This window comes from Narcine bancroftii, chromosome 10 (genome assembly GCF_036971445.1).
Source record: "Narcine bancroftii isolate sNarBan1 chromosome 10, sNarBan1.hap1, whole genome shotgun sequence".
Lineage (NCBI taxonomy): Eukaryota > Metazoa > Chordata > Chondrichthyes > Torpediniformes > Narcinidae > Narcine > Narcine bancroftii.
Genome location: NC_091478.1, coordinates 76,501,291 through 76,526,710, shown reverse-complemented (window position 1 = coordinate 76,526,710; position 25,420 = coordinate 76,501,291). Strand labels below are relative to the sequence as shown.

Below are 25,420 nucleotides of genomic sequence, written 5' to 3'. Positions count from 1 at the left end.
TGACCTCACCAAAGCCTTCGACACCGTGAGCAGGAAAGGGCTTTGGCAAATACTAGAGCGCATCGGATGTCCCCCAAAGTTCCTCAACATGATTATCCAACTGCACGAAAACCAACAAGGTCGGGTCAGATACAGCAATGAGCTCTCTGAACCCTTCTCCATTAACAATGGCGTGAAGCAAGGCTGTGTTCTCGCACCAACCCTCTTTTCAATCTTCTTCAGCATGATGCTGAACCAAGCCATGAAAGACCCCAACAATGAAGACGCTGTTTACATCCGGTACCGCACGGATGGCAGTCTCTTCAATCTGAGGCGCCTGCAAGCTCACACCAAGACACAAGAGAAACTTGTCCGTGAACTACTCTTTGCAGACGATGCCGCTTTAGTTGCCCATTCAGAGCCAGCTCTTCAGCGCTTGACGTCCTGCTTTGCGGAAACTGCCAAAATGTTTGGCCTGGAAGTCAGCCTGAAGAAAACTGAGGTCCTCCATCAGCCAGCTCCCCACCATGATTACCAGCCCCCCCACATCTCCATCGGGCACACAAAACTCAAAACGGTCAACCAGTTTACCTATCTCGGCTGCACCATTTCATCAGATGCAAGGATCGACAATGAGATAGACAACAGACTCGCCAAGGCAAATAGCGCCTTTGGAAGACTACACAAAAGAGTCTGGAAAAACAACCAACTGAAAAACCTCACAAAGATAAGCGTATACAGAGCCGTTGTCATACCCACACTCCTGTTCGGCTCCGAATCATGGGTCCTCTACCGGCACCACCTACGGCTCCTAGAACGCTTCCACCAGCGTTGTCTCCGCTCCATCCTCAACATCAATTGGAGCGCTTACATCCCTAACGTCGAAGTACTCGAGATGGCAGAGGTCGACAGCATCGAGTCCACGCTGCTGAAGATCCAGCTGCGCTGGATGGGTCACGTCTCCAGAATGGAGGACCATCGCCTTCCCAAGATCGTGTTATATGGCGAGCTCTCCACTGGCCACCGTGACAGAGGTGCACCAAAGAAAAGGTACAAGGACTGCCTAAAGAAATCTCTTGGTGCCTGCCACATTGACCACCGCCAGTGGGCTGATAACGCCTCAAACCGTGCATCTTGGCGCCTCACAGTTTGGCGGGCGGCAACCTCCTTTGAAGAAGACGGCAGAGCCCACCTCACTGACAAAAGGCAAAGGAGGAAAAACCCAACACCCAACCCCAACCAACCAATTTTCCCCTGCAACCGCTGCAATCGTGTCTGCCTGTCCCGCATCGGACTTGTCAGCCACAAACGAGCCTGCAGCTGACGTGGACTTTTTACCCCCTCCATAAATCTTCGTCCGCGAAGCCAAGCCAAAGATTCTGGGTACTTTCCCATTCCAAATAAATTTTATGTTGTCATTCTATGTTTTAAAAAAGGATTATGGGAGTGAAATTGGCATGGATTGGAAGAGGTATTGAAGATCTGGCATCACCTTCATTTTTATACAGTTGACCCTTCCCATTAAAGTGATGGGCAAGTCCCTCCACCTCATCAAATCTCCCTCAATCTTCTCAAATATAAGGGGGTAATTAAGTTTATATGGGTTTTACAAATTGTTATCAAACTTATTCCGAGGTACTTTATGGCTCCTGTCTGCCAATTGAAGTTGCTGTTTTTTTTTGGTGTTCTTCATAGTTAAATTTATTCAGTAATTACTTTTTCCTAGATTGGCTCCATAGTCCCTCCGGTGTGGCGAGCAGCTTTGGCAAGGGCATCAACTGCCATTAAGTTTATTTTGCGCTCACATTGACCCACTTTGAATCCCTTTATCAAGGGGTCTTTTCTAATAACCTCTGCCAATGGTTCAATTGCTAGGACAAACAGCCCGAGTGACAGATCTATTAAGGAGAATTGTTGGTGATGTTTGTCCATTTGTGATGACTTTTGCCCGTGGTTTATCATACACTGTTTTTATCCAGTTAACAAATGTTTTCCCCATTCCAAATTTTTCTAGAACTTTAAAAATGTCATTCTAGCTGATCAAAGGCATTTTCTGCATCCAGTGAGACTATTCTACTTGAATCTTGTTTTATTTGTTCCAAATGTATAATGTTGAGCAGTCTGTTTAAGTTAATAGTGGAGTGCCTTTTTCTGAAGAAGTCCACTTGGTCCAGATCTATCATTTGGGGAGATATTGACCTAACCTGTTGGCCAATGCCTTGGCTATTATTTTGTAGTCTGTATTTAGTAGTGATATGGGTCTGTATGAGGATGGCTTTGTTGGGACCCTGTTTTCTTTTGGGTATCACCACAACGATGGCTGTTAAAAAAGACTCAGAGAGTTCACATCCCTGCTGCCTGGCTCACTGCCCTCATTAACAGTGGGAAGCTATCTTCTCCCGGAGACTTATTTGTTTGTAAGGTTCCCAAGACCTGTTCAATTTCCTCCTTAGAGAGTGAGGCATCTAATTCTTGGGCCAGTCTCGGCAGCTCAATCTTCATCAAGAACTCCTCATTTTTATGCATATCTCTTGGCACCTCAGATTTATATAATTTCTCATAATAAGTTTTAAAGGTATCATTAATTTCTCTTAGATTGTGTTTTATCAAATCTGGCCTGGAATGAAGTGCATTAATCATCCTTAGAGTTTCCTCTACTCTCAGTTGCCATACCAACATATTGTGTGCTTTTTCACCTCATTCATAATATCTTTGCTTGAATCGCAAAAGTGTGTTTTCCACTCTGTATGTTTGCAGAGTATTATATTTAAGTTTCTTGTTTTCCAATTCCTGATATTTCTCATTTGTTTCTGATTTTTTTTAACTTTGTGATCTCCTGTTCCAGTGTCTCTAGCTCCCTTAGGTGTTTTTTTTTTAATTACTATTGGTGTATGAGATTATCTTCCACCCTAGGTACGCCTTTAATGTATCCCATAATAAAAATTTGTTGTCCATTGAGGGGCAGTTCATTTCAGAGAACAGGGCAATTTGTCCTCTTACAAAGGAGAAGTCTGGATTTCTCAGCAATGTAGTATTAAAGCACCATCTATATGGATTTGCCTGCTTTTCAGGCATTGTTATTGGTAGAGATAGTAAGACTAGTATCAGATCATACATCGCTAAGTATTCCGACTCAAGGCCTCTGCTCTTCAATCGGACAGACACCAAAAAGTAGTCAATTCTGGTGTGGGAATTATGGAGTTTCAAATAGAAGGAAAAGTCCCTGGCCTATGAGTTCCTCTGTCTCCATTATGTCTATTAAGTTTAATTCTTTCATAAAGGCCAGAGAAATTTAGATCTCCACCCATCAATGTGTTCTGTTTACCCTCTGCCACCCTCAGGAAAGTGTTTTGCATAAACTGCTCATCATCAAAGTTTGGCGCTTAGAGGTTTAGTAGTGTCCATGGTTCTGAATATAATTGGCAGTGCACCATTACAAATATCCCGGCTGGGTTTGTAACCTCACCACTATCGGAACCCTTTTGTGTATTAAAATGGCTACCCATCTAGCTTTGGAGCCGAAGGAGGAGAATACCTGTCCCATTTTTCGTCAAATGTGTTTCCAGTAAAAAAAATTATATCTGCTTTCAGCTTTTTGAGGTGAGCCAGGACACTCTTCCTTTTTAATGGGGTTGTTCAAGCTATTCACATTAATACTGATAAATTTGATAGTCTTATTCATTTGTGTTTCTATATCTTATCATTTCACCTTCACAGCACCCTCATTTGATATTCTTCAGTGGTGCCCTCATCATGCCTTTCCATCGCTTATGGTCTCTCCATGCCGACGTCCACATCAATCAGAAAAAAAGAAAAAGAGTCAAGATAGGTGTAAGAGTATCTTAAACCCCCCTCCCTATAAACTAGACTAGAAAAATAAAATAAACGTTAAAAAAAGCCCTGTCAAAATAATCCTGTCTTCTGCTTTGGCGCTTCTCCTCCTTACTCCTGCGCCATTTCCCCTCCTACTATGAGTCTTCTCATGTGCCATCTTTTTTCTTGGTCAATCTGTGGTGCAGCCTTACACCATCTCTTCTGCCTCAAGCTCCCACTTTTTTTCCTATTTACAGATTTTTTTTAAAAAAAAACAAGGAAAGGTAAAAGTATACAGTACCCCATTCCATCCAACCATTACAAAATTTTGTCAAACACTGGTTACTTTGTCCAGCCATGTCCATAATTGTTTTAATTGTTTTTATTGTTTTTTTTATGAGTCAATAATTGTAGAAATGTAGTGGCTGTAGTGAGCCCCCATTATCTTGTGGATACTTAGGCATTCTGTCCATAGTTCCTTCAGAGGGCTCTGAAAAACGTTTATCTGTGTTTTGTGGGCCCACGCATTTTCCAGTAACTCCCGTGCACGTCACATAGCTCCCCTCCAAGTAGCATGATTTTTAGGGTTGCCAGGAATAGCAATGCATATTCAACTTTTTTGTCTCTCAGTATTTTATTGACCTGGTCAAACTCTTTTCTTTGTTTTAGCAGCGCAGAGCTTAGGTCAGGGAAGAACATCAATCTTCCCCCCCACCACCGAACTTCCACCAGCTCTCCTGTCTCCCTTTATTGGGTCATGGCTGCCCTTAGCACTTTTTCCGGTCCCGGCTACTAATGAACCGTATCAGAACCAGTCGCAGTTATTGATTTGGGGTGACACAGGAGCCGAATGTTTGATGAGCCCTTTCTATGGATAGGAGGCCTCTGAATCATTCACTCCCCAACACTTCAGGAATCCATTGTTGGAAGAACTCCATTGGGTCCTTCCCTTCCTCCCCCTCTTTCAAACCCAGAAGTCTAATATTATTATGCCGACAATAATTTTCCAAATATTCCAACTTATCTATCAGTTGCTTTTTCTCAATGACCCATGCATCAGCTGTGTTCTCCAGTTTTTCTTGTCTGTCCTGGGCATCCTCCATCTTGACTTCCAGGGTCCCGACTTGATTTGTCAGGGTCCTGATTGAAAACCTGCAGGTCCTCTGAAACTTCTTTTAGCCGGTGTCTAGTCGATGTTCTAGACCTCTGATCTGGGTCACCAGCGACCGCACCGCTGCAGGAATATCTTGGTCGGCCGAACCCGACATCGCAAGCTTTGCCTTCTTGCCTTCTGTGCTGGACCCCGCCATTAGCGTAGGAGCCTGCAGGTCACCAGCGTCAAGTGAATTTTCACTCGATGATTCCAGCACTTCTGACTGGTCTCACTCCTCAATCGCCTGCCTCCTGCTCTTCTGTCCATGTGGCCTCAGTGTGGGTAAGTTGGTTTCTTTTTTGGACCGATTTTTTTTCCTTGTTTTAAAAGCTTTAAAGTGGGAACTCTATCGGCACGCCTTTCCAGCTTCACAGCATCACGTGACTCTGCCTTTCATTGTATCCTTAGTTCGGTAAATCAATGTCATAATTAGGTCTCAAATTCATGGATCAAAAAATGTTACAAGGCTAATAAAGACTACCATATGTTCAGGCAGACACGATTGCAGCGGTTGCAGGGGAAAATTGGTTGGTTGGGGTTGGGTGTTGGGTTTTTCCTCCTTTGCCTTTTGTCAGTGAGGTGGGCTCTGCGGTCTTCTTCAAAGGAGGTTGCTGCCCGCCAAACTGTGAGGCGCCAAGATGCACGGTTTGAGGCGTTATCAGCCCACTGGCGGTGGTCAATGTGGCAGGCACCAAGAGATTTCTTTAGGCAGTCCTTGTACCTTTTCTTTGGTGCACCTCTGTCACGGTGGCCAGTGGAGAGCTCGCCATATAACACGATCTTGGGAAGGCGATGGTCCTCCATTCTGGAGACGTGACCCATCCAGCGCAGCTGGATCTTCAGCAGCGTGGACTCGATGCTGTCGACCTCTGCCATCTCGAGTACTTCGACGTTAGGGATGTAAGCGCTCCAATGGATGTTGAGGATGGAGCGGAGACAACGCTGGTGGAAGCGTTCTAGGAGCCGTAGGTGGTGCCGGTAGAGGACCCATGATTCGGAGCCGAACAGGAGTGTGGGTATGACAACGGCTCTGTATACACTTATCTTTGTGAGGTTTTTCAGTTGGTTGTTTTTCCAGACTCTTTTGTGTAGTCTTCCAAAGGCGCTATTTGCCTTGGCGAGTCTGTTGTCTATCTCATTGTCGATCCTTGCATCTGATGAAATGGTGCAGCCGAGATAGGTAAACTGGTTGACCGTTTTGAGTTTTGTGTGCCCGATGGAGATGTGGGGGGGCTGGTAGTCATGGTGGGGAGCTGGCTGATGGAGGACCTCAGTTTTCTTCAGGCTGACTTCCAGGCCAAACATTTTGGCAGTTTCCGCAAAGCAGGACGTCAAGCGCTGAAGAGCTGGCTCTGAATGGGCAACTAAAGCGGCATCGTCTGCAAAGAGTAGTTCACGGACAAGTTTCTCTTGTGTCTTGGTGTGAGCTTGCAGGCGCCTCAGATTGAAGAGACTGCCATCCGTGCGGTACCGGATGTAAACAGCGTCTTCATTGTTGGGGTCTTTCATGGCTTGGTTCAGCATCATGCTGAAGAAGATTGAAAAGAGGGTTGGTGCGAGAACACAGCCTTGCTTCACGCCATTGTTAATGGAGAAGGGTTCAGAGAGCTCATTGCTGTATCTGACCCGACCTTGTTGGTAAAAAAAAAGCAAGGAAAGGCAGAGAAACAGAATAAGAGTCATTTGGGGATATTGAACAAGAGGTGTAATAAATAATAGACAGAGAGGCTGGACCTTATATTATCTAAGAATAAACCAGCAATGCATTCCAACTGGCTATGCAACTGGACTGGGCAATATTACATCTGGGCTCCAGATTTTTCTCTGCAAAAATCGGTGTTTTATTTGCCAAATGCTTTGGGGGAAAAAGAGATTGTTCTTGACCATTATTGTATCATTTAAATCTAAATTCTTAGCACAATTCTGTTTTCATGACAGGATTTTACAATAAATCATAATGATGGAACATTGGTTGCTTTAACTTTCTATAAGACTTCAGCTCAAAGCTTGCCTGGAAATAGAAATTCAAATTTATTGGAATGATGAATACAGATATCAACAAGAATAGAAATAAAAACATATAATTTAATGATGAGTTTGGATTTAATTTTGCACTTTTTGTGCTCACAAGTATAGAATTGTGTCTGTATCATTTTTTTATTAGATTTTCAGGCAGAATTATATGGGATTATAGCCCCTTTACCGTTTGTCATGACCATCTGTATGGATGAATTGCAGGAAGACTTGGAAAATGGATTATAAATCTACTACCAGTTATAATTGTAGGTTTTAACTTTTTTCAATGTTTAGGTTTTCCAAGATTTACAAAATATACAATTTTAAATACATTCTCCACAACAGACTATTAATTCATAAACAATATGACATTCTAGGACTTTATGAAAAATATAGTTCAAGAAATTCTTACAATGTTTACCAAAATTACAATTACACATCAATTAGTAAATGAACATATGAACAACCATCCAAACCATGGTTTACAGATGGTTTACAGCAGACCAATGCATAGTTTGCATGTAGACCTCCAGTTATAAAATGTTATTCCAACCACAATCAAGGCTGTGCATCACAGATCTGACCTTACCCAAAATATGCATTCAAAGGTTTAATAATTGGGCTGGCAACTGGATGTAGTTCCTGATGGCATCTCACCATAATGGATAACAGAACTTAAAGGGTACCAAAGAAGATGATTCACATCGTTTGGACTGGTTAGATAGATTAAGTTATACTGAAAAAAACCTCAAATGCCATGTGAAGTTCTTAAGCATCAGTAGTCTGTGTCATTCATAGGCTGCCACGGCATCCACTGCATCTGTCTCTGTGCATCTGTGCACAAGTGCACCATTTATACACAGCACTCAAAGCATTTCGGTGATTTTTCAAGACACACAGTCACTAAAGTTTTTGGTAAGCATTGTAAGAATTTCAAGGACTATATTTTCCCCCATGAAAGTCGTTTTGTTATTTTCCTTTTATAATTGCTATCCTTAATATTATTCCCATCAATCCCATGAAATTTGCAACTTCTATTTGAGGGGAAAGATCATTAGAAATAATTAATTTCAATGTCATTTTGAATACCATTAAGACTGTAATTTCAGTCATTTCCACATCTGGAATAAATAAACTTACAGACCCTCAGATTTCACATTAGAAAAGAAAACATCATCTGTAAATTAGTTACATATGGAATTGCTATTCTTGCTCCACACAAACCACTCAGACAACTGTTCAGTATTATTCAGTACAAAAGGTCTTTTTGCATGTTGACGTATTTCAACATTGGTTGTTTACAGAAGTAGTTCAGAGTGCAGTTTATGGAAAAATCACTTCTACAGATCTGCAAACTGAAGTTCAATTCAACATGTTGCAAGCTTATATATCAGAAGTTCCATTTGCCACTAATGTACATTATTGTTCCCAATGTCTAAATCTTGTTAGTTGATTCAAAAACACCATTATTATCAATACATCCTGATGATCTGGCATTCAAAGATAAGGTGTAATTGCTAGTTTCTGTTAATCAACCATTATTGTAATGAATGTTCACCCAAATACAACATCAGCAAAGATGTACAGTAATTTCAAAACATCTTGTGAGCATTACATTTTAATACAACATGCAGGCAACCTTACCGTCAAGAGAAAATCTCAAGTTGCATTGGAGGTTAAAACTTTGCTCCAACTAGTTTTCACTACTGCTACCTTAAGAAATTTGTTTCCATGGGTCTTCACTGCTTTAAAAAAATGACTGAGATGAACATTGTAAAAATACTTTTTAGGGGCTTATGCTTAAAATCAACACCTTTACTTAGTGTTTTCTTGACTGTGTCATTTATTCCGACAAGATTAAGTTGTTCTTTGTCTCAAACAGAGCTTTCACGATGTTTTCCTGGAAATTTTCTGCAAATTAATAAATGTACCATCACTATGTAAAAACGTACCTGATGGACTGGAAATATTAACTATCCTCCCTTTCGCTCGACGGATCCAAGGTAAAAATGTTTTCGTAACTTCAACTGTCCCAAAGAAATTGACCTCCATGCTTTGCTTGTAAGCATCTGTCGGGATGATTTCTATATCACCAATGCAGGGTAGGATGCCAGCATTATTAACTAAAGCATAGAGCCCTACAGAAAGAGAAAGCAATAATTAGACCACAAAAAATCCTCTATTACCATTCTTCAAGCACGAATAAGAATTGGTTTTATTTGGAACACAGCATTTGACTGTAATCATAGCATTTGCTTTCACTGTAATTTTCTCCTTCTCTAAAGTTCTCCAAAGTATCAGGCTTCTTGAAAGCCCATCCTAATTTTGACCACTCTACCAACAACTTAAGCTCAGGAATTTCTCATGGTAAACCACTTTTGCAATTCTCCTTAAAATATCCTGTTTGACCAAGCTTCAGTCAGCTGCATTTACATTAGCTCCTGTGGTTCAATGTTAAATGTATGTTATCTTATTTTTAAGTGAACTTAAATGCATTAGTAACCTGCTTCTTAATAATATTGAGATATTTGGGTTGGAATGAGTAAGGCACTAAGATTAATGTTGGGGTCCCAAGGTGGCAGTCACGTGAAAACACAGGAATCCCGTGAAATCCTCAGCAATGCTCACCTCAAGGGAAGCTTGGATGATCGGTTTTAGCCAAATTACCAGCTACTATTAAACAAGATAAGGATAATTATTTTCCTACTGCAGTCCATCCCTGGGAAACAAGGGATTGGAAAACTAAAAATAGTGAAAGGAAAAAATAATAGTGTGTGAAAACAGGAAAGAAAAATTAGTGAAAACAATGTTCAGTTATGAATTTTCAACAAATAAAATAAAATTCAGAATACATAGTGTGATGTTTCTTTTATTACAATAAAAAAACTTGGGTTCTTTTTAAAACATCTAGATTTATTAATGAAGCAAACAGCTCAAAGAAACAGTACATAAACATGCCAAACTCATGTGGAGGCATCCATCTTGAATCTATTCAAGATGCAACATTCCCCAGATGCTATACACCCCTCTCTGACTCCTCCTGGTGGTAGCACTCTATCACTACATTCCCTTTCCTTGAGATGTTTAATCAAACATGACACATTTAAACAGTATTCTTTTTATTTAAAGTTCAACACAAACGTAACATGAACAGCTGCAGCATAAACTTTTAAGTGTGCAGTTCTTTTTCAGTCTGTCGGGTGGTTTGATAACTCTTGTGGATCTTGTTAACACAGGTGTTTGAGTTGGATCTCCAGGTGCATGTGTCGGCATGTATAACCAAATTTTTTCACGTGCTACAGAGCTAATTCACTGGTGTGGCATATCTTCACAGCTCATTCACTGATGTGACATATCTTCACAGCTCCAGCTAAGTAAACTGCCTCTCACAGCAACCTCTCTCTCACTTTCATATCATTAATTCCGAAAACAATTTGATCACGGATCATTTAATCTTGCAGCGATCCATAATTGTATGTTCTTGCTCTGTAACAGAAGTACCAAAGCTCTCTCCCTGCAGCTGCATGAGTGAATGAAACACTTACCTCTTGAAGGTTTCATTTTTCTTTGGTGAACAGTGTTCATCAAACATCTCAAAAACCTTGTCAAATTTGCTCTGGTCTGCCTCAGCAAAAACAAATGTGTTGAAAACCTCAAGTGCTTGAGGTCCTGCTACAGTAAATAGCAGTGCAATCTTCATGAATCCAGTTTGCTATTGATTCCAAAAGCTTGTAGGTAAAGCACAAATCTTTGCTTAAACAGCTTCCACTTGGTCAATATTTCCAGTCCATTTTACAGTGTTAGGAACTTTTAAACTTTACATATTTTCACTGCTGATATTACTATACTCACTATACATACTTTTTGTTTCTTCTCTCACTCCTGTGCACAGCACAACTTGGCTGTTCCTTCCAATCTTGGCTATTTCTTCCACTCCTGGTACTATGTGATGTTCCTTTTATTATAATAAAGAAACTAGGGTTTTTTAAAAACATCTAGATCAGTGGTTTTCAAACTGCCCCCCAAACACACATTTCACCTTAAGCATCCCTATGCCATAAGTGCTCTGTGATTAGTACAGGATTGCTTAAGGTGGTATATGAATGGAAACAAAAAGGTTGAGAATCATTGTTTTAATCATACCTAATTGACTCGTTATGTGCACAGTTTCATAACTCCAAAGGAAATGGGCCAATAATATTTTTTCTCAAGCAAAATATTTCAGTAACAATTGGGTCTAGAGCAGTGATTCTCAATCTTCCCTTCCCACTCACATACCACCTTAAGCAATCCCTTACTAATCACAGAGCATTTACGACATAGGGATTGCTTAAGGTGGAATATGAGTTTAGTGGGGCAGTTTGAAAACCACTGATCTAAATTTATTAACTAAGCAAACAGCATGAAGAAACAGAACATACACATGCCAGACCTCATGTGGAGGCATTCATCTTGAATCTACCCAAGGTGCAATAGGATTCCCCAGATGCTACGGACTCCATCTCCAACTCCTCCTGGTGGTAGCACTCTATCACTACCCAGAGAACATTCCAGCACAGTACAGACCCTTTGGCTCACGATGTTGGGTCAACATAAGCCTCCACAAAGCTTCCCTACCTCACATCCAATAACCATGGACTCCGCTTTCAGGTCTGACCATGCAAAATGCATCATCTCAGACTTATCTGGATTGAACTCCATCTCCCACTTTTCCACCCAACTCTGCATCCTGTCTATATCCCGATTCTACCTATATCTATACACTTACAAATGTATAGTATTTAATTGTGTTCTTCAGCCATGCATAGAACACTTTATGATTATTCTTATCCTAGTGCCCTCTTCTTGCTGTCCCAAGTCCTTCCTTAGTTTCTTCCTCAATACCATACAATTCTCATGAGCCCTTCCTGTCTTTTGCTTTCTAAACCTTATGTATGCTTCTTTCTTCTTCTTAACTAGGTACCTCACCTGTTTTGTCAACTATGGATCCTTGTGTAATAGAGGAGTGAAAAACATTATTGTTCTTCTAAAGTTTTTTTTAGATTTTCATAGGGATGTAAACATAGAATAAAAGAACTCAAAAGGCATGGTTACTGTAGCAGTTAGCACAATGCCTTTACAGTGATCGTGACCGGAGTTCGAATCCCACGCTGTCTGTAAGGAGTTTGTACGTTCTCCCAGTGTCTGCGTGGGTGTTCCTGGGCACTCCAGTTTCCTCCCACCATTCGAAACATACTGGGGGTGTAGGTCAATTGAGTGTAATTGGGCAGCATGGGGTTGTGGGTCGAAAGGACCTGTTCCTGTGCTGCATGTCTAAATTAAAAATTTATAAAAGCTATACATTTGTATTTATAGATATAGGTAGAATCACTTGGTAAAATGTAAAATATACAGTCAGATATTGTTTATGGAGTTTTCCTATTAGAGGTGTCTGGGAATAGTAATGAGAGTGAAGGACCCATGAGGTATATATGTTTAGAGGAGGGGTTCTCAACCTTTTCCTTTCCACTCACATTTCACTTGAAGTATTCCCTATGCCATCGGTGCTCTGTGATTAATAAAGGATTGCTTAAGGTGGTCTGTAAATGGAAAGGGAAGGCTGAGAACCACTGCTCTAGACCCAAAGGTTACTGAAATATTTCACTTGAGAAAAATTGACTTTGGCCCATTTCCTTTGGAGTTGAAACCGTGCAAATAATAGGTCAATTAGGTACGATTAAAACAGTGGTTTTCAAACTTTCAATCTTTGATTTTACAACAGCTCACAGGTCACACTGCCAGACAGCTGGTTCTGAAGTTGCCTATCAAAAATATATCAATCATTTGTGCATCATAACTCTACTCTCTCAGGACTTGTAAACTTATGGATAATGTGCCAATGAGGCCCACTCTTATAATTTTTTTTAAAATCCAAATGCTATTAACAAGCTAGAAATTAACTGTGATTCTTGGAAGTTAACTTTCCTTTGAATTAAATTCAGAATCCTAAAAGTAACCACAATGGTTTTAAAATATGCCTCATACCATGAAAGTAGGCTTCCTTCAGCATTTTCAGAAGAATATCAAATGTTAATGGCATGAACTAAAGGGAGACAAACAATTCTGAATCTCTAAAAGGGTGAGCGAGTAGTTTCTTAATAAGGTACCCAAAGGTTATTGATCATTTATCAAGTTTATTGTCAAATGTTAGTGCAAGTACCATCAGATGAAAGTGTTCTTTGGTTCTTGGTACAAAAACATGCAGACACACAACCAGACATAGCACACATACAGACAAATAATACATATACAGGGCAAGTATCTATAAAAACAAACAAATAAATAAATAGATGTTGCTTTGTTCAAATGAGAGTCTCAGATGGTTAGTATGAGCAGATCCTTTGGTCGTTCAGCATTGTCACTGCCCGTGAAAGAAGCTGTTCCTCAGCCTGGAGGTGCTGGCTCTGATACTCCTGCATCTCTTCCCCAATAGGAGCAGCTGAAAGAAGCTGTGTCCAGGGTGGAAGGGGTCCTCATTGATTTTGTATGCCTTTTCAGACAACAATCCTGGTAGAAAACGTCAATGGGGGTGGGGGTTTGTGGGGGTGGGTGGGAAAGACTCCAGTGATCCCTCTGTCACTCTTACGGTCCTGTGGATTGACCTCCGATTATTTTTCTGGAGCAACCGCACAGCATAATATTTAAAAGACATTTGTGCCGGTACAAAGAGAGGAAAGATTTAGGGGGATACAAGCCAATAACAGGCAAATAGGGTTAACATAGTTATGCATCATGGACTGTATGGATAAGGTGGGCCAAAAGGCCTGTTTCTATGCTGCAAAATTCTCTGAGTCTATAAACAGAGAAGGTTAAATGGATAGTCAAAATATTTTCCCATGGAAAGGATAGCAAAATCCAGAGGGCAGAGTTTTCAAATGAATAAAACATAGAACCCATTCCTCTCTCTCACACTTATCTGGATTAAACTCCATCTGCCATTTCTCTTCCCAATTCTGTAACTAGATCTACATCCTGTTATATTCCTTGATAGCCTTCTACGTGGTCCTCAACCCCTCCAATCTTTGTGACATCTGAAAACTTAGGTGTTTTTTTCATCCTAGTCATTTCTAGGTAATCATAAACACCAGTGTTTTGAGGATGGCAACAGAAAATGAAAATATTTAATACCAAGGCTGAGCCAGTGCCATGGCTATGAGAGTTGCATAGTCCTGAACTATCCAGGTTAAGAAACAGTGGTGCCAAATCTCAAACCCCAATAATGACCCCAGTGGACAGCGATGTGAGCCTAATGCCATCTTATATAGCAGAATACTACCCACTCCCGACAAGTAACAGAAATCCGGGTGAACAAAGTCATTTGCTCCTAGGCATGTGAAGGCACAATGAAGTGGCTGCATTGTTAATTCAGTTACAGTCTCTCTCTTCTCTGCCCAAAAGAAAGATTTCAGTTTTTGATGGTGACCCACTTCAAATCCAAGTGTTTATGAAAAACTATGAATACGTATTGAAAAGCAAAGAAGATTGTTTATATTATTTTGGAACAGTTCACAAGCGAACAACCACATGAGCTTATAAAGAGTTGCCATCGTATGGCCCCTAAACAAAGGATTCAAAAAGGCTAAGTTTTTACTAAAGAAGCATTTTGACAAACAAAATTGCTGAAGCTTATGTACAAAAGGCTCTTTCATGGTCATCAATAAAACCAAATGACACAAAGGCTTTTACGCGCTTTCTAAGAGAATGTTGCAACATCATGATGGAGATCGGCCATCTACAAGAGGTTAACATATTTACTAATATGCTAATCATTTTAAATAAATTACCCTACCGGATGGAAGAACAATGGACAAGTTCAGTTGTCGAATACCAGAAAAGATGCGATGTGACAGCTACTTTTACAGATTTGGTGGAACTCATTGAAGGGCAAGTGGACATTGTTACAGATCCAGTGTGTGGAAATATTAAAGACACTCAGACAGTAAGTAAAGAAGTTGAGAGGTCCAAATCATACCCTCAACCAAAACTGCAAGATAAAGAAATTAAGGAAAATGAAAGTTTGCCTGCTGTGAAGAAATGTTTGTTCTATAATGATAAGCAAGATTTGGAAAAGTGTGTACAGATGGAAAAGAAGATGCATAGTGAGAAAAATCACTTTTTTGAAGGAAAATGGAGTAGGTTTTGGCTATCTGTGTAAAAGACCCATCAACAAAAACTGCAAAAAATGACTCAGCTGCTACATAGCTATTCTTAAGCATCCAAAAATGCTACACATCTTCCAGGAAAAGAAAAATTCTGAAAAGGAACAAACAGCAAGAAAAGAAGCAGGTGAAAAGTGCTGAAGCCTCATTACAGACAATTGGTCTTTCTGGGGCCAGTGAGAACAACTGCAAACTTTTAATAGTACCTGTACAAGTCAAGGCCGAGAAAGGAAGTGCAATAGTGCATACTTAAGCATTTCTCGACCCAGGTAGCAAAGCATCATTTTGCACTGTGGGACTAATGGATAAGCCTAATCTTCAAGAACGAAGGTCAAAATTTCCACTGAGAACTAGAGATCAAGTTAAATACATTGAAACCAACGTTGTTTTGGGCCTAGAGATTGCTGGACTGGTTAGTAATGATTTTTCCAAACTCAGAAAACTATGCCTGTGCTTAAAGGAAGCATTGCACATCAAAACAACCTTGAACCATGGATGCATTTGAAAAATGTTCATTTAGGCAGAATCAACTTGAGTTGCTGATTGGTTTAGATGTACTAAAAGCTCTGGAATCACTAGATATGATAAGGTTAGTGGAAGACCAACCTTATGCTGACAAAACTATGCTTGGTTGGATGATTAATGGACCATTAGGAGGAAGAATTGAGGTTCAAAAATCAGTTGGCTGTAAGTGTTAACAAGATATCAATTGTGAAGCTTGATGAGCTGTGGAAGCAGCAGTTCAAGAATGACTTTCCTGAGTGCCCCAGGGACGACCAAGAACCTTTAAAGGAAAAGCAGCATTTCTTGGAGTCAGAGACAAAAACTGCGAAGATGGTTAATGATCATTATTGCATTAGATTATGCTTTAAAGAAAAGGGAAATATGCATGCCTGAAAGTAGAAACATCGTCAATCAAAATACACTGAATTTGAAAAGAAGATTCCTTTAATTCAAACTACATCAAATGCATGTTTGACGTGATATTTAAAGGTTATACAGAGAAAGTACCAGATATCTTGGAATGTGGTGATGGCAAAAAAAAGATACTTACCACACCATGGGGTTTTGCATCCTCAGAAGAAAAAACCTTTGTGTGGTGTTTAATTGTGGAACAACCTTTCGGGGGTGGGGGGTGGGAGCTGATTTGACCAGTATGTTGATAGAAATCTTAACTGGATTCACTAAAGAACCTGTCATCATTACTGCAGACATTGAAGCAATGTTCCATCAGATGAAAATACCGAATAAAGACCGTGACTTATTACAATTCCTTTGGTGACCTGATGGAGACAACAGTTGGAGTATGGTAGAATCAGAATGACAGGGCATCTATTTGGAGTGACTTCATCACCAAGTTGTGGGAATTTTGCCCTTAGGGCAAAATGTAACAATTTAGCTCTCAAGCTATAAGCACCATCAGGAATAACTTCGATGTGGATGACTGTCTCACTTCTGAAGTTACAGTAAAGGAAGCAATAGTTGTTTATCATGAGTTAAGAGTGATCTGCGACAAAGGGGGCTTTCTACTTACCAATTGGACAAATAACAGTCAGCAGGTATTGGCTGCTGTACCTGAAAGAGAGGGGACAAAAGAAATGAAGAATTTGGACTTAGACCATGACTACCTTCCTGTCGAGAGGGTGTTAGGTGCACAATGGTATGTTCAGTGTGACGTTTTTAAGTTCAAAATCATTTTGAAGGATCCCATCAACAGTTAGTTCGATATATGATCCTCTAGGAATATTGGCACCAGATATTCTGACTGCCAAGAAGATTCTACAAGTTTTGTGTAGGAAAAAGATTGGTTGGGATGATGAGATACCAGAATCCATGTTCAAGAAAGGATGTATTGGATTCAGGATCTTCATAAGCTGGAAGACTTCAAAATTAACAGGAACTTCAAACTCACAAATTTTGGAACTGTGACATCTGCTCATTTTCATCATTTTGGTGATCCATGTGAAGACGGTTGTGGAACTGTTAGTTACCTGTTACTGCATGTTAACAAGGATCGGATGGGAAAGGCCAGACTGGCTCCATCATTATCCCTCAAATGGAGTTGATGGCTGCTACCATTGCAAGAAGAATGAACACAATGTTGAAAAGAGAGTTGCAGTTAAAACTAACAGACTCCATATTTTGGACTTAAAACACCTCTGTGCTCAAATACATCAACAATAAAACCACAAGGTTTGAACTTTCGTGGCTAACAGAATCACAGAAATTGATAAAGCCTCACATCCAATAAAGTGGAGATATGTTAACGCAGTTAACAATCCTGCCAATCTGGCTTCCTGAGGTTTGAAAGTCAAGTCTTTATTGAAGAAAGAAATGTGGGTAAACGGGCCTCTGTTTCTTTTACAGCTGTGGTGAAATGTATTTGCATAGATGTATGGACTGGCCAGTTTGAACCTCCCTGACCTTCCCTAACTCCTCCCTTGGCTCCTTCCCAGATTTCCCAATAAAGGCTGGCATGCCCGGATTTTCCCCCTCTTGCTCCTGTACCTGGAACCTGGCCAAGTAATGTATCAGTAATGCTCAGGTTTTTGGTAATTAAAGCCGTTTAATCACTCCATCATGTCAATTTGATTATTGTGTGCTCCACAACAGCCTCAAAAGGACTGGCCTCAAAATCCTGATAAATTAAAAGTTTTACTAGACAACCTGAAATCAGGAGTAAGACTGCAAATGCTAGTCAGATAATGTCTGAACAAATGGATTCAGTTACCTGCTTAATCCACAAGTTCTCAACCTAGAATCATTTGGCAAAAGGCAACAGCATGGATGCTCTGATTTAAAAGATGGTTTCTGAATCATAGCAGAAAGAACAAACAAACAAACAAATGATGTTCCTGCTCAATTAAAATAGGATAACATCCATCAAAAAGATCTACCTCAAAAAGAGATAGGTGATCTTTAGACTCAACAAAAGGAGCTCTCATATTTAAAGAACTGATTAATTTATTAATGATGTGCTCGAGATAATCTGCTTTTGCTAGAGGAAGAGATTTGTAGATGAAATTTCGTCTAAGAAAGGGAATGAATATTCTTAAAGGTCAACTACATTGCCACCAGGGCAGTTTCAGAAGGAAGTCAAAGATGCATGTCACAGGTAGAAGCAGGTGGAAAAGATGGATGAAAGAATACAGGCAATCCCCAGGTTGAATACGAGTTTCACTACCTTGTTTTGTCTTTAACTTGAATTTGTATGTAAGTCGGAACAGGACCATATGGTCCTTATTTAGTGTCAGTTAGTCAAATGTTTATATTAGTATATAGAATATATTTTACTTTTATATGCATTTAAAACATTTCCCAATACACTAAAGCATCTTAAACATACTAATACAGTACTTAATAATGCAGTACATAATAATACAGTACAGAACTGTATGCAATAATTAAAGTAACTACATATCATGTTTAAAAGTTAACACTTACAGGAGAAGATTATGGAGAAATGGCTACAGTAAAGGTACTTTCAATTTCAAATTCTGAAATTTGCGCCCAGCTCCTTGCTCCCCCCTCCCTCCCTACTTGGTAGTGCAATTGCACTTTAAAGCCGGGTTGCCATTTTGCGGAGCTGAGCAGCAGCCATCTTGCAGGGCCATGTGTTGGCCATCTTGCAGGGCCAAGTGGAAGGCCCTTCACTGAGCCGTGATGGTACTGGAGGCATCATGATGTGCACACTGCTTCTTCTTCTCCTTCCCTCCCTTCTGCCAGGCCGCTGTCTCTTCACCATTCGCTGCTTTGCTCAGGCTATGTGCAGCATAGCCTGACAGTGGATGCACATCACCAGCCGCCTGATGATCAACAGGGCAGCGAGTCAATGGAAAGCGGAAGAACACGTCATTCTCCTTCCAGCCAGCTTGTCGGTTCATAACTATGGATTGTTCGTAAATTGGACGTTTCAACCCGGGAACTGCCTGTATCTTCCATTGTTACTAGTTTGATAGAAATGGTTTAAAATTAGGCCCAATTTCAGGGCTGGAGATATCGTGATCATTATGGACCATTCAGCACCCCAAAATTCTTGGTTGATGGGGAAGATTGTTGATACCATCCAGGACCAAAGAGGACTTTTATGTCAAGGTTGGGATCAAGACTATAACTGGTTTTCTGAACAGACCAATTACCAAAATCTGTCTTTTACAAGAAGCAGAAAGTTTTGATGATTAACTTTCACTTTCTTTTAAAATTTAACCAATAAATACTACTATGTTCTATGTTTGATTTTTTTTAGACATAATAATTAGGGTCCAGTATTGTAAGAGTAAAATGTATTTCGTGCAAGTGTTTAAGGTGTTATTTATGATTTGAGTGTCTCCTAAGCAATGTTGTAGCGCGTGGTATGGTGGGACTGCAAAAAGAAAGGAACACGTTGGCACCGAGCTGAGTGAACCAGTAACTGACCCTTTATTCAAATAGACTGCGCTACAAAAGCAATACTGCAAAACCCCACCACCCACCGTGCTGGCTCACAGGAGTGACGTAAGTGCACAGTCTCAGGAGCGGCGCTCGCTCCCGCAGTCCACTCTTTAACCTGGCGCTTCTCCTCCATCAGAAGCAAAGGCCATTTGGGGCCCAAAACAGTCCTTCCATGTGAAACATCACTTCACTTGTAGGGGTCTTCTACTGCATCTAGTGCTCCCGTTGTAGTCTCCTCTACATTGGAGGGACTGTACGTAGACTGGGAGATCACGTCATTGAGCATTTTTGCTCTAACAGTGCTGATCTCCCATTGGCAACCTTTTTCAATGCCAATATGTCTGTCCATAGTCTTCTGCACTGCCCAACTGAGACCAGTTGGAGAAACAACTCCTCGTATTCATCCATAGACTCTCCAATCAGATGGCTTTAACATCGATTTCTCCAGTTTCCGTTAGGGCCCTGCCCCCTTCATCTCTTCTGTTCCCTAAACCTACATCTCTTTTCCTCCGGCTCCACTCCTAGGGCTGGTGCCAGACTACTTTGCACCCTAGGCTGGGCTGAGTGTGGGGGTGGGGGAATGGTGCTCACCGGTGGGTGAAATTCCTGATGTGATTTTCGATGTGCACCAAACAAGGAGGAGGAGATTTTGGATGTGGCAATGACGTTCAGTGAAGTGATTTTATGCAGGTCAAAGGTTATTATCTATTGTTCAATTGCATTATTTCTCGCAATGATCAATTGTTGTTCTTCAGAAAGACACATTAATCTTTATTCCATTGGCACAGAGTTATGAATGTTGTGAATATTTCCAGAAGGATACATTCTTTACCTACCTTTGTTTTCCAACTGCTTTCCAATTTTTTTCTCAACTTCCCGGACCATGGCCCAATTTGTAACATCCATTTGAATTACCACGAGTCGGTCAGAATGGAACGACTTCAGCACTTTTCCTCCATTGCCTTCTTCGTGAAGCACCATTGCAAAGACATGGAAGCCAAGAGAATGCAGGCGCTTGGCCAAAGCAAGACCAAAGCCCGAATCACAACCTCAATGAAAAAAAAGGACTTTTTAAAGAATACAATCAAGGAAATGATTATTCAACTGCTGATACAATAGTTATCATTTGCTTCAAATTAAAACAATTTCTTAGTTCTTTTAGTTATAACCTGCTTACCGATTTATTATTGTCGATAAATAGTCCAGAGGCAGCATTTGCCTGTCCCATGAACGTTTATACTCACAATCGAAAAGCATCACAAGAACTTCTTATTGGAGACCAAATTCACTGCACTTGCTACAAGTCCAACAAAAAATGGCCAAAATGACAATATTAGAAATATGTAAGGCTCTGAGCGTTGGCTCTCTGTACAGAATGAATGAATCTTTGTCAAATAATCAGAAGAAGGAAACCATGAATATCTAATATATATTTGTGAATATATGTTTGTTTGTTTGAATGTTCTCCATGCAAATTGATATGGAGCATTCTTGAAGTGACCAAGGAGGTTCAGTAGAGGTAACATTTGATGCTGAATGTCATGACAACATTGAATTTAACCTTTAAGGTCGTATGAAGTTCAAAAGTTTAAAAAAATTGAACTTGCATCAGGGACACCTCAATTAGTTACAGTGCTGTGTATCAATGTACATAAACCAGTAAGATATGGGCCCAAAAAAGTGAAGCATCATTGCCAGAAGCTCTTCACAAGACCGTAGAATTAGACAAAAGAGAAAGCGAGAGACAGCAGAGGAACATCAGTCTCGCCCCTCACTGTTGATGCTTCCAGACATCTGAACTGTTCATCTCTGTTACAAAGAATATAAATGTTGTGTTTGAAAAAATGTTTATGCAGAATTACCATGAAGCTTTTTGGGTATTTTGTTTCAACCATGCAGTCAACAACTGAGTGTTTTATTTCCCAGGCAATGGCAGGTATCCTGCTAGTTATAAATAACTAGGCCCAAACATGGGGGAGAAAACCCCAGAAAGAATCAATTTGAGGGGGAATGTCATGTGATGCTGTAGGGTTAGGATACTGCCTGAATTCAAACCTGACCTTCATCCAATTGGCTGTGAATCACCTTGGCTGTTCCCTGCTTAGCCCCTGTACTTGGCTCTGAGCCATTGGCCACAGCAGCCAACAGGGTCCAGCCTGCCCTGAGTGATTGGCCCCCCAAAACTGTCTGCAGAACTATAAAGGGCCATGTGCCTCTTTGTTCTGCCTCTTTTGACCTCTTGTGGCACCAAGTATTACCTTTTGCACTGAGAAGCGGTGAGTCCTGAGGTTAGGTATTTGGAGCCATATCCGGTGGGGGCATGTAGTATCACCTTGATTCTGACTGTTGATTTTATGTATTTAAGTAATTTCCCCAGTTTCTGTCGGTTTCTCCCTCATTACCCCTTGCGTATTGTGTATGTGTGTATAGGTTTATTTAGCATTTCGACCCTGTTGTCATGTTTGCATCCCCAAAACAAATGTGTACTTTGTACCCCAACTTTGGTCTGGTTCTTAACCTGTGGGATCCACACGAACCCTTTACAATCGGAACCTGACCCTTCCTAGTAAAACTAATCTTAAAAAGTACAAAATAAGTAATGTTTTAAGTTAATTAAATTTTTTGAAGTATATTCAAACACTGAAACAACATTTTAAGAATGTCTTCAAAGAAAGAAAAGAGCTCTTGCAGCCCTACCTGGAGCCTGATGTGAAGAGATGACCAGAAGAGATCTGAGGCCTACAGCAAGCTTGAAGCAGGGAGCTAGTGTTTGAGCTGCTCCCTGAATGAGTGAACCTGTGGAGGGTGCATCTGCCAACATCACTCTCCTGTAGCGGCAGAGAGATGACGTCGGGGAAGAACCCGGAAGTGAACCACGCATGTGCAAAAAGCCGAGGCCTTCAGCGACAGCGTCAGAAGAAGAGTCGGGCTCACAAGGGATTAGCAGTGAAGAGGAAGACCAGCAACAAAAGGAGATATTGAAAGAAGTTAAAACTTTTAAAAGTAAACGTAAAGTACAACCATAACCAATATTGAATTATTATTAAGAGAATTTCATGGAATGAAAAGGGGAGTGAAAGAAGAAATAAAATTTTGGATATAGTCAATAAAATTAAGAGAAAGTTAGATAGGAAAATGAAGAAAATGCAGGAAGAAATGCAGCATGTTGATGGTAGAGTGACAAGAGTGGAAGATGACACTACTGTTCTAACTATGGAACATCAAAAACCAGCAGAGAGTAGATATGCTGGAAAATTTCAGTAGAAATAATATTAAAATTGTGGGTATTAAAGAAGTAATGGAGTAAGATCCAATTGGCTTTTTTATGAACTGGATTTCTTAAGTGTTGGTAGACAAGAATTTTGAACGAGCTCACAGAGCCCATAGAGGAAATCCATTTCCAAATCAAAAGCCACATCCTGTGCTAATTAAGTTGCTTCACTGTCAAGATAGAGAGAAAAATCTTGACCCTGGTGACAGAAGGCACAAGAGCCTTGAGTATGAAAGGGATAAAGTTTCATTTTACCCTGATATGTGTAGATTTATTAAAAAGAAGAGAATTTAACCCAGTTAAAAAGATTCTTTGGGAAAATGGATATCCATTTGGATTGTGTCATCCTGCAACCTTAAAGATTTTCTTGGCTAGAGGTGAAAATAAGTTCTTCCAAGAGCTCAGGTGGAATGAAGAATTAGAAAATCAGTTGTGCTACTGTGTCCTAGACAGACTACACTTATTTGACAGTTTCTGTACACTGAATAATTCAGAATAATGCCTTCTTACTTTGTTTAGCTGATTTTGGAAAATTCTTTATGTAAGAATTAAATGATCAAAGATTAAACAGTAAATGTACCAGAGGTTTGGAGAGGGGAGAGGAGGTTCTAACCCCTACTGGATCCCACATGGGAGGTTAGTCAGGAAGATTCAGACACATGGTATCATGGTGAGGTAGTAAACAGGATTCAACAATGGCTGGACAGGAGAAGGCAGAGTGTGGCTGTTGAAGTTTATTTCTCAGATTGGAAGCCTATGACTAGTGATGTGCCTCAGCGATCAGTGCTGGGACCATTGATGTTTGTCATCTATATCAGTGATCTGGATGATAATGTAGTAAACTGGATCAGCAGTTTGCAGATGACATCAATTGGAGGCATTGTGGACAGCAAGAAAGTTTTTCAAAGCTTGCAGAGGGATCTGGACCAGCTGTAAAAACGGGATGAAAAATGGAATTTAATGCAATCAAGTATGAGGTAATGTATTTTGGAAGAACAAACTAAGGTAGGACATACACATAAAATGGTAGGGCACTGAGGAGTGCAGTAGAACAGAGGGATCTGGGAATACAGACACCAAAAGTGAAAGTGGCATATTAGCCTTCATAAATCAAAGTATTTAGTATAGGAGTTGGGATGTTAGAGAAAAGATGTGTAACACATTGGTGAGGCCCAATTTGGAATATTATGTGCAGTTTTAGTCACCTTGCTCCAGGAAAGAACTAGTGCAGAGAAGATTTACTTGGATGATGCTGAGACTTCAGGAACTGAGTTGCAGGGATGGATTAAATAGGTTAGGACTTTATTCCCTGCAGTGCAGAAAAATGAGGGGTGATTTGAAATTATGAGGGAGATAAACAGAATAAATGTAGATAGGCTTTTTCCACGGGGTTGAAACCTTGGGTTTATGATTTGAGGTTATTTTATGACTTTACTATTAAGGATAAATTGTTTTGGTAGTGTTACCATAGTTACTATGATGTCATATGTTGTAATATCCAGGCAAACAAGGAACTTGTGTTCAGTCTTCAGAGGACCATGGAGGGAGATGTAAGCTCTCAAAATACTTTTCTTTGAATTCATCTTAATTTGTTCTAATCATCTTAATAATCATCTTAATAATTTATTTGTTTAAATTGGAATATCATTATTATTTTACAGTATGCTTTATTAATTCATCAAAATGAAGAATCACCAACTAAGGCAAGAAGCTGAAATGAAAATTCAGCAAGAATGAAAAAAATTATTGAACAGATTAAAGAAAAGACTAGAGCTTGAAGAACAACATGCTATGAGAGGGTGGTGGCTGTGTGGAATGAGCTTCTGGGAGAAGTAGTGGGGGCAGGGTCAATTTTGTCATTTAAGGAAAAATTGGATAGGTATATGGATGGGAGGAGAATGGAGGGTTATGGGCAGCATGCAGGTAGGTGGGACTAGAGGAGAAGACTTAGTTCAGTGCGGACTAGAAGGGCCAAAATTGCCTGTTTCCGTGCTGTAATTGTTATATATATGATATTGTTATATATATATAATATGGCCAGAGTAAAAGCATTATCTCAGGCTTCTTTCTACAAGATCTATCACTCAAAGTGAAGTACCCAAGGAGCCACCAGCAGGTCAATGGGTACCGCGGCCACAAGAATCAGGTATACTTGAGCAAGGAGCCACGGGTGGTGCAGCTAGTGCTTGAATGTCAATGACTAACCCAGTAGAAAGGGTTAGCGACATTCAATCCCTTCCGAGCACATAATTTATGAATCTTCCCGAAAGAAGAGCATTTCAACCAGGTTCAACGATGCGAGTTGATCATATTCAACAATTGATATCTCTTCATGTTGCTGAAGAACCAGCGATAAGTCAAGGATCTCCACCAATGCCATCACAGCTATACCAAGGAACACCATCAATGCCATCACTTACATATCAAGGTCCAACACTTATGGCACCACTTCAAGTTCAGCCAGCTCCATTGACAACAAGTCAACCAGTTGCAAGCCATGGTGGAAAAGACAATATATTATCACATACCAAAACAAAATGAAATTTCTGCGACATTAGC

The 25,420-nt window shown here is 40.3% G+C and overlaps 1 protein-coding gene across 2 annotated transcripts in view; it reads right to left on the bottom strand.

Annotated features, from left to right (window-relative positions):
- Positions 1-25,420, bottom strand: part of LOC138744785 (11-beta-hydroxysteroid dehydrogenase type 2-like) — an 88,107-nt gene that overhangs the window by 54,782 nt on the left and 7,905 nt on the right. For both annotated transcript variants that reach the window (XM_069901450.1, XM_069901449.1), the window contains exons 2-3: positions 20,427-20,639; positions 8,914-9,099 (exon numbers count right to left, since the gene is read on the bottom strand). In XM_069901450.1, the coding sequence (XP_069757551.1) occupies positions 8,914-9,099; positions 20,427-20,639 (399 nt within the window). The remainder of the gene's footprint in view (positions 1-8,913; positions 9,100-20,426; positions 20,640-25,420) is intronic.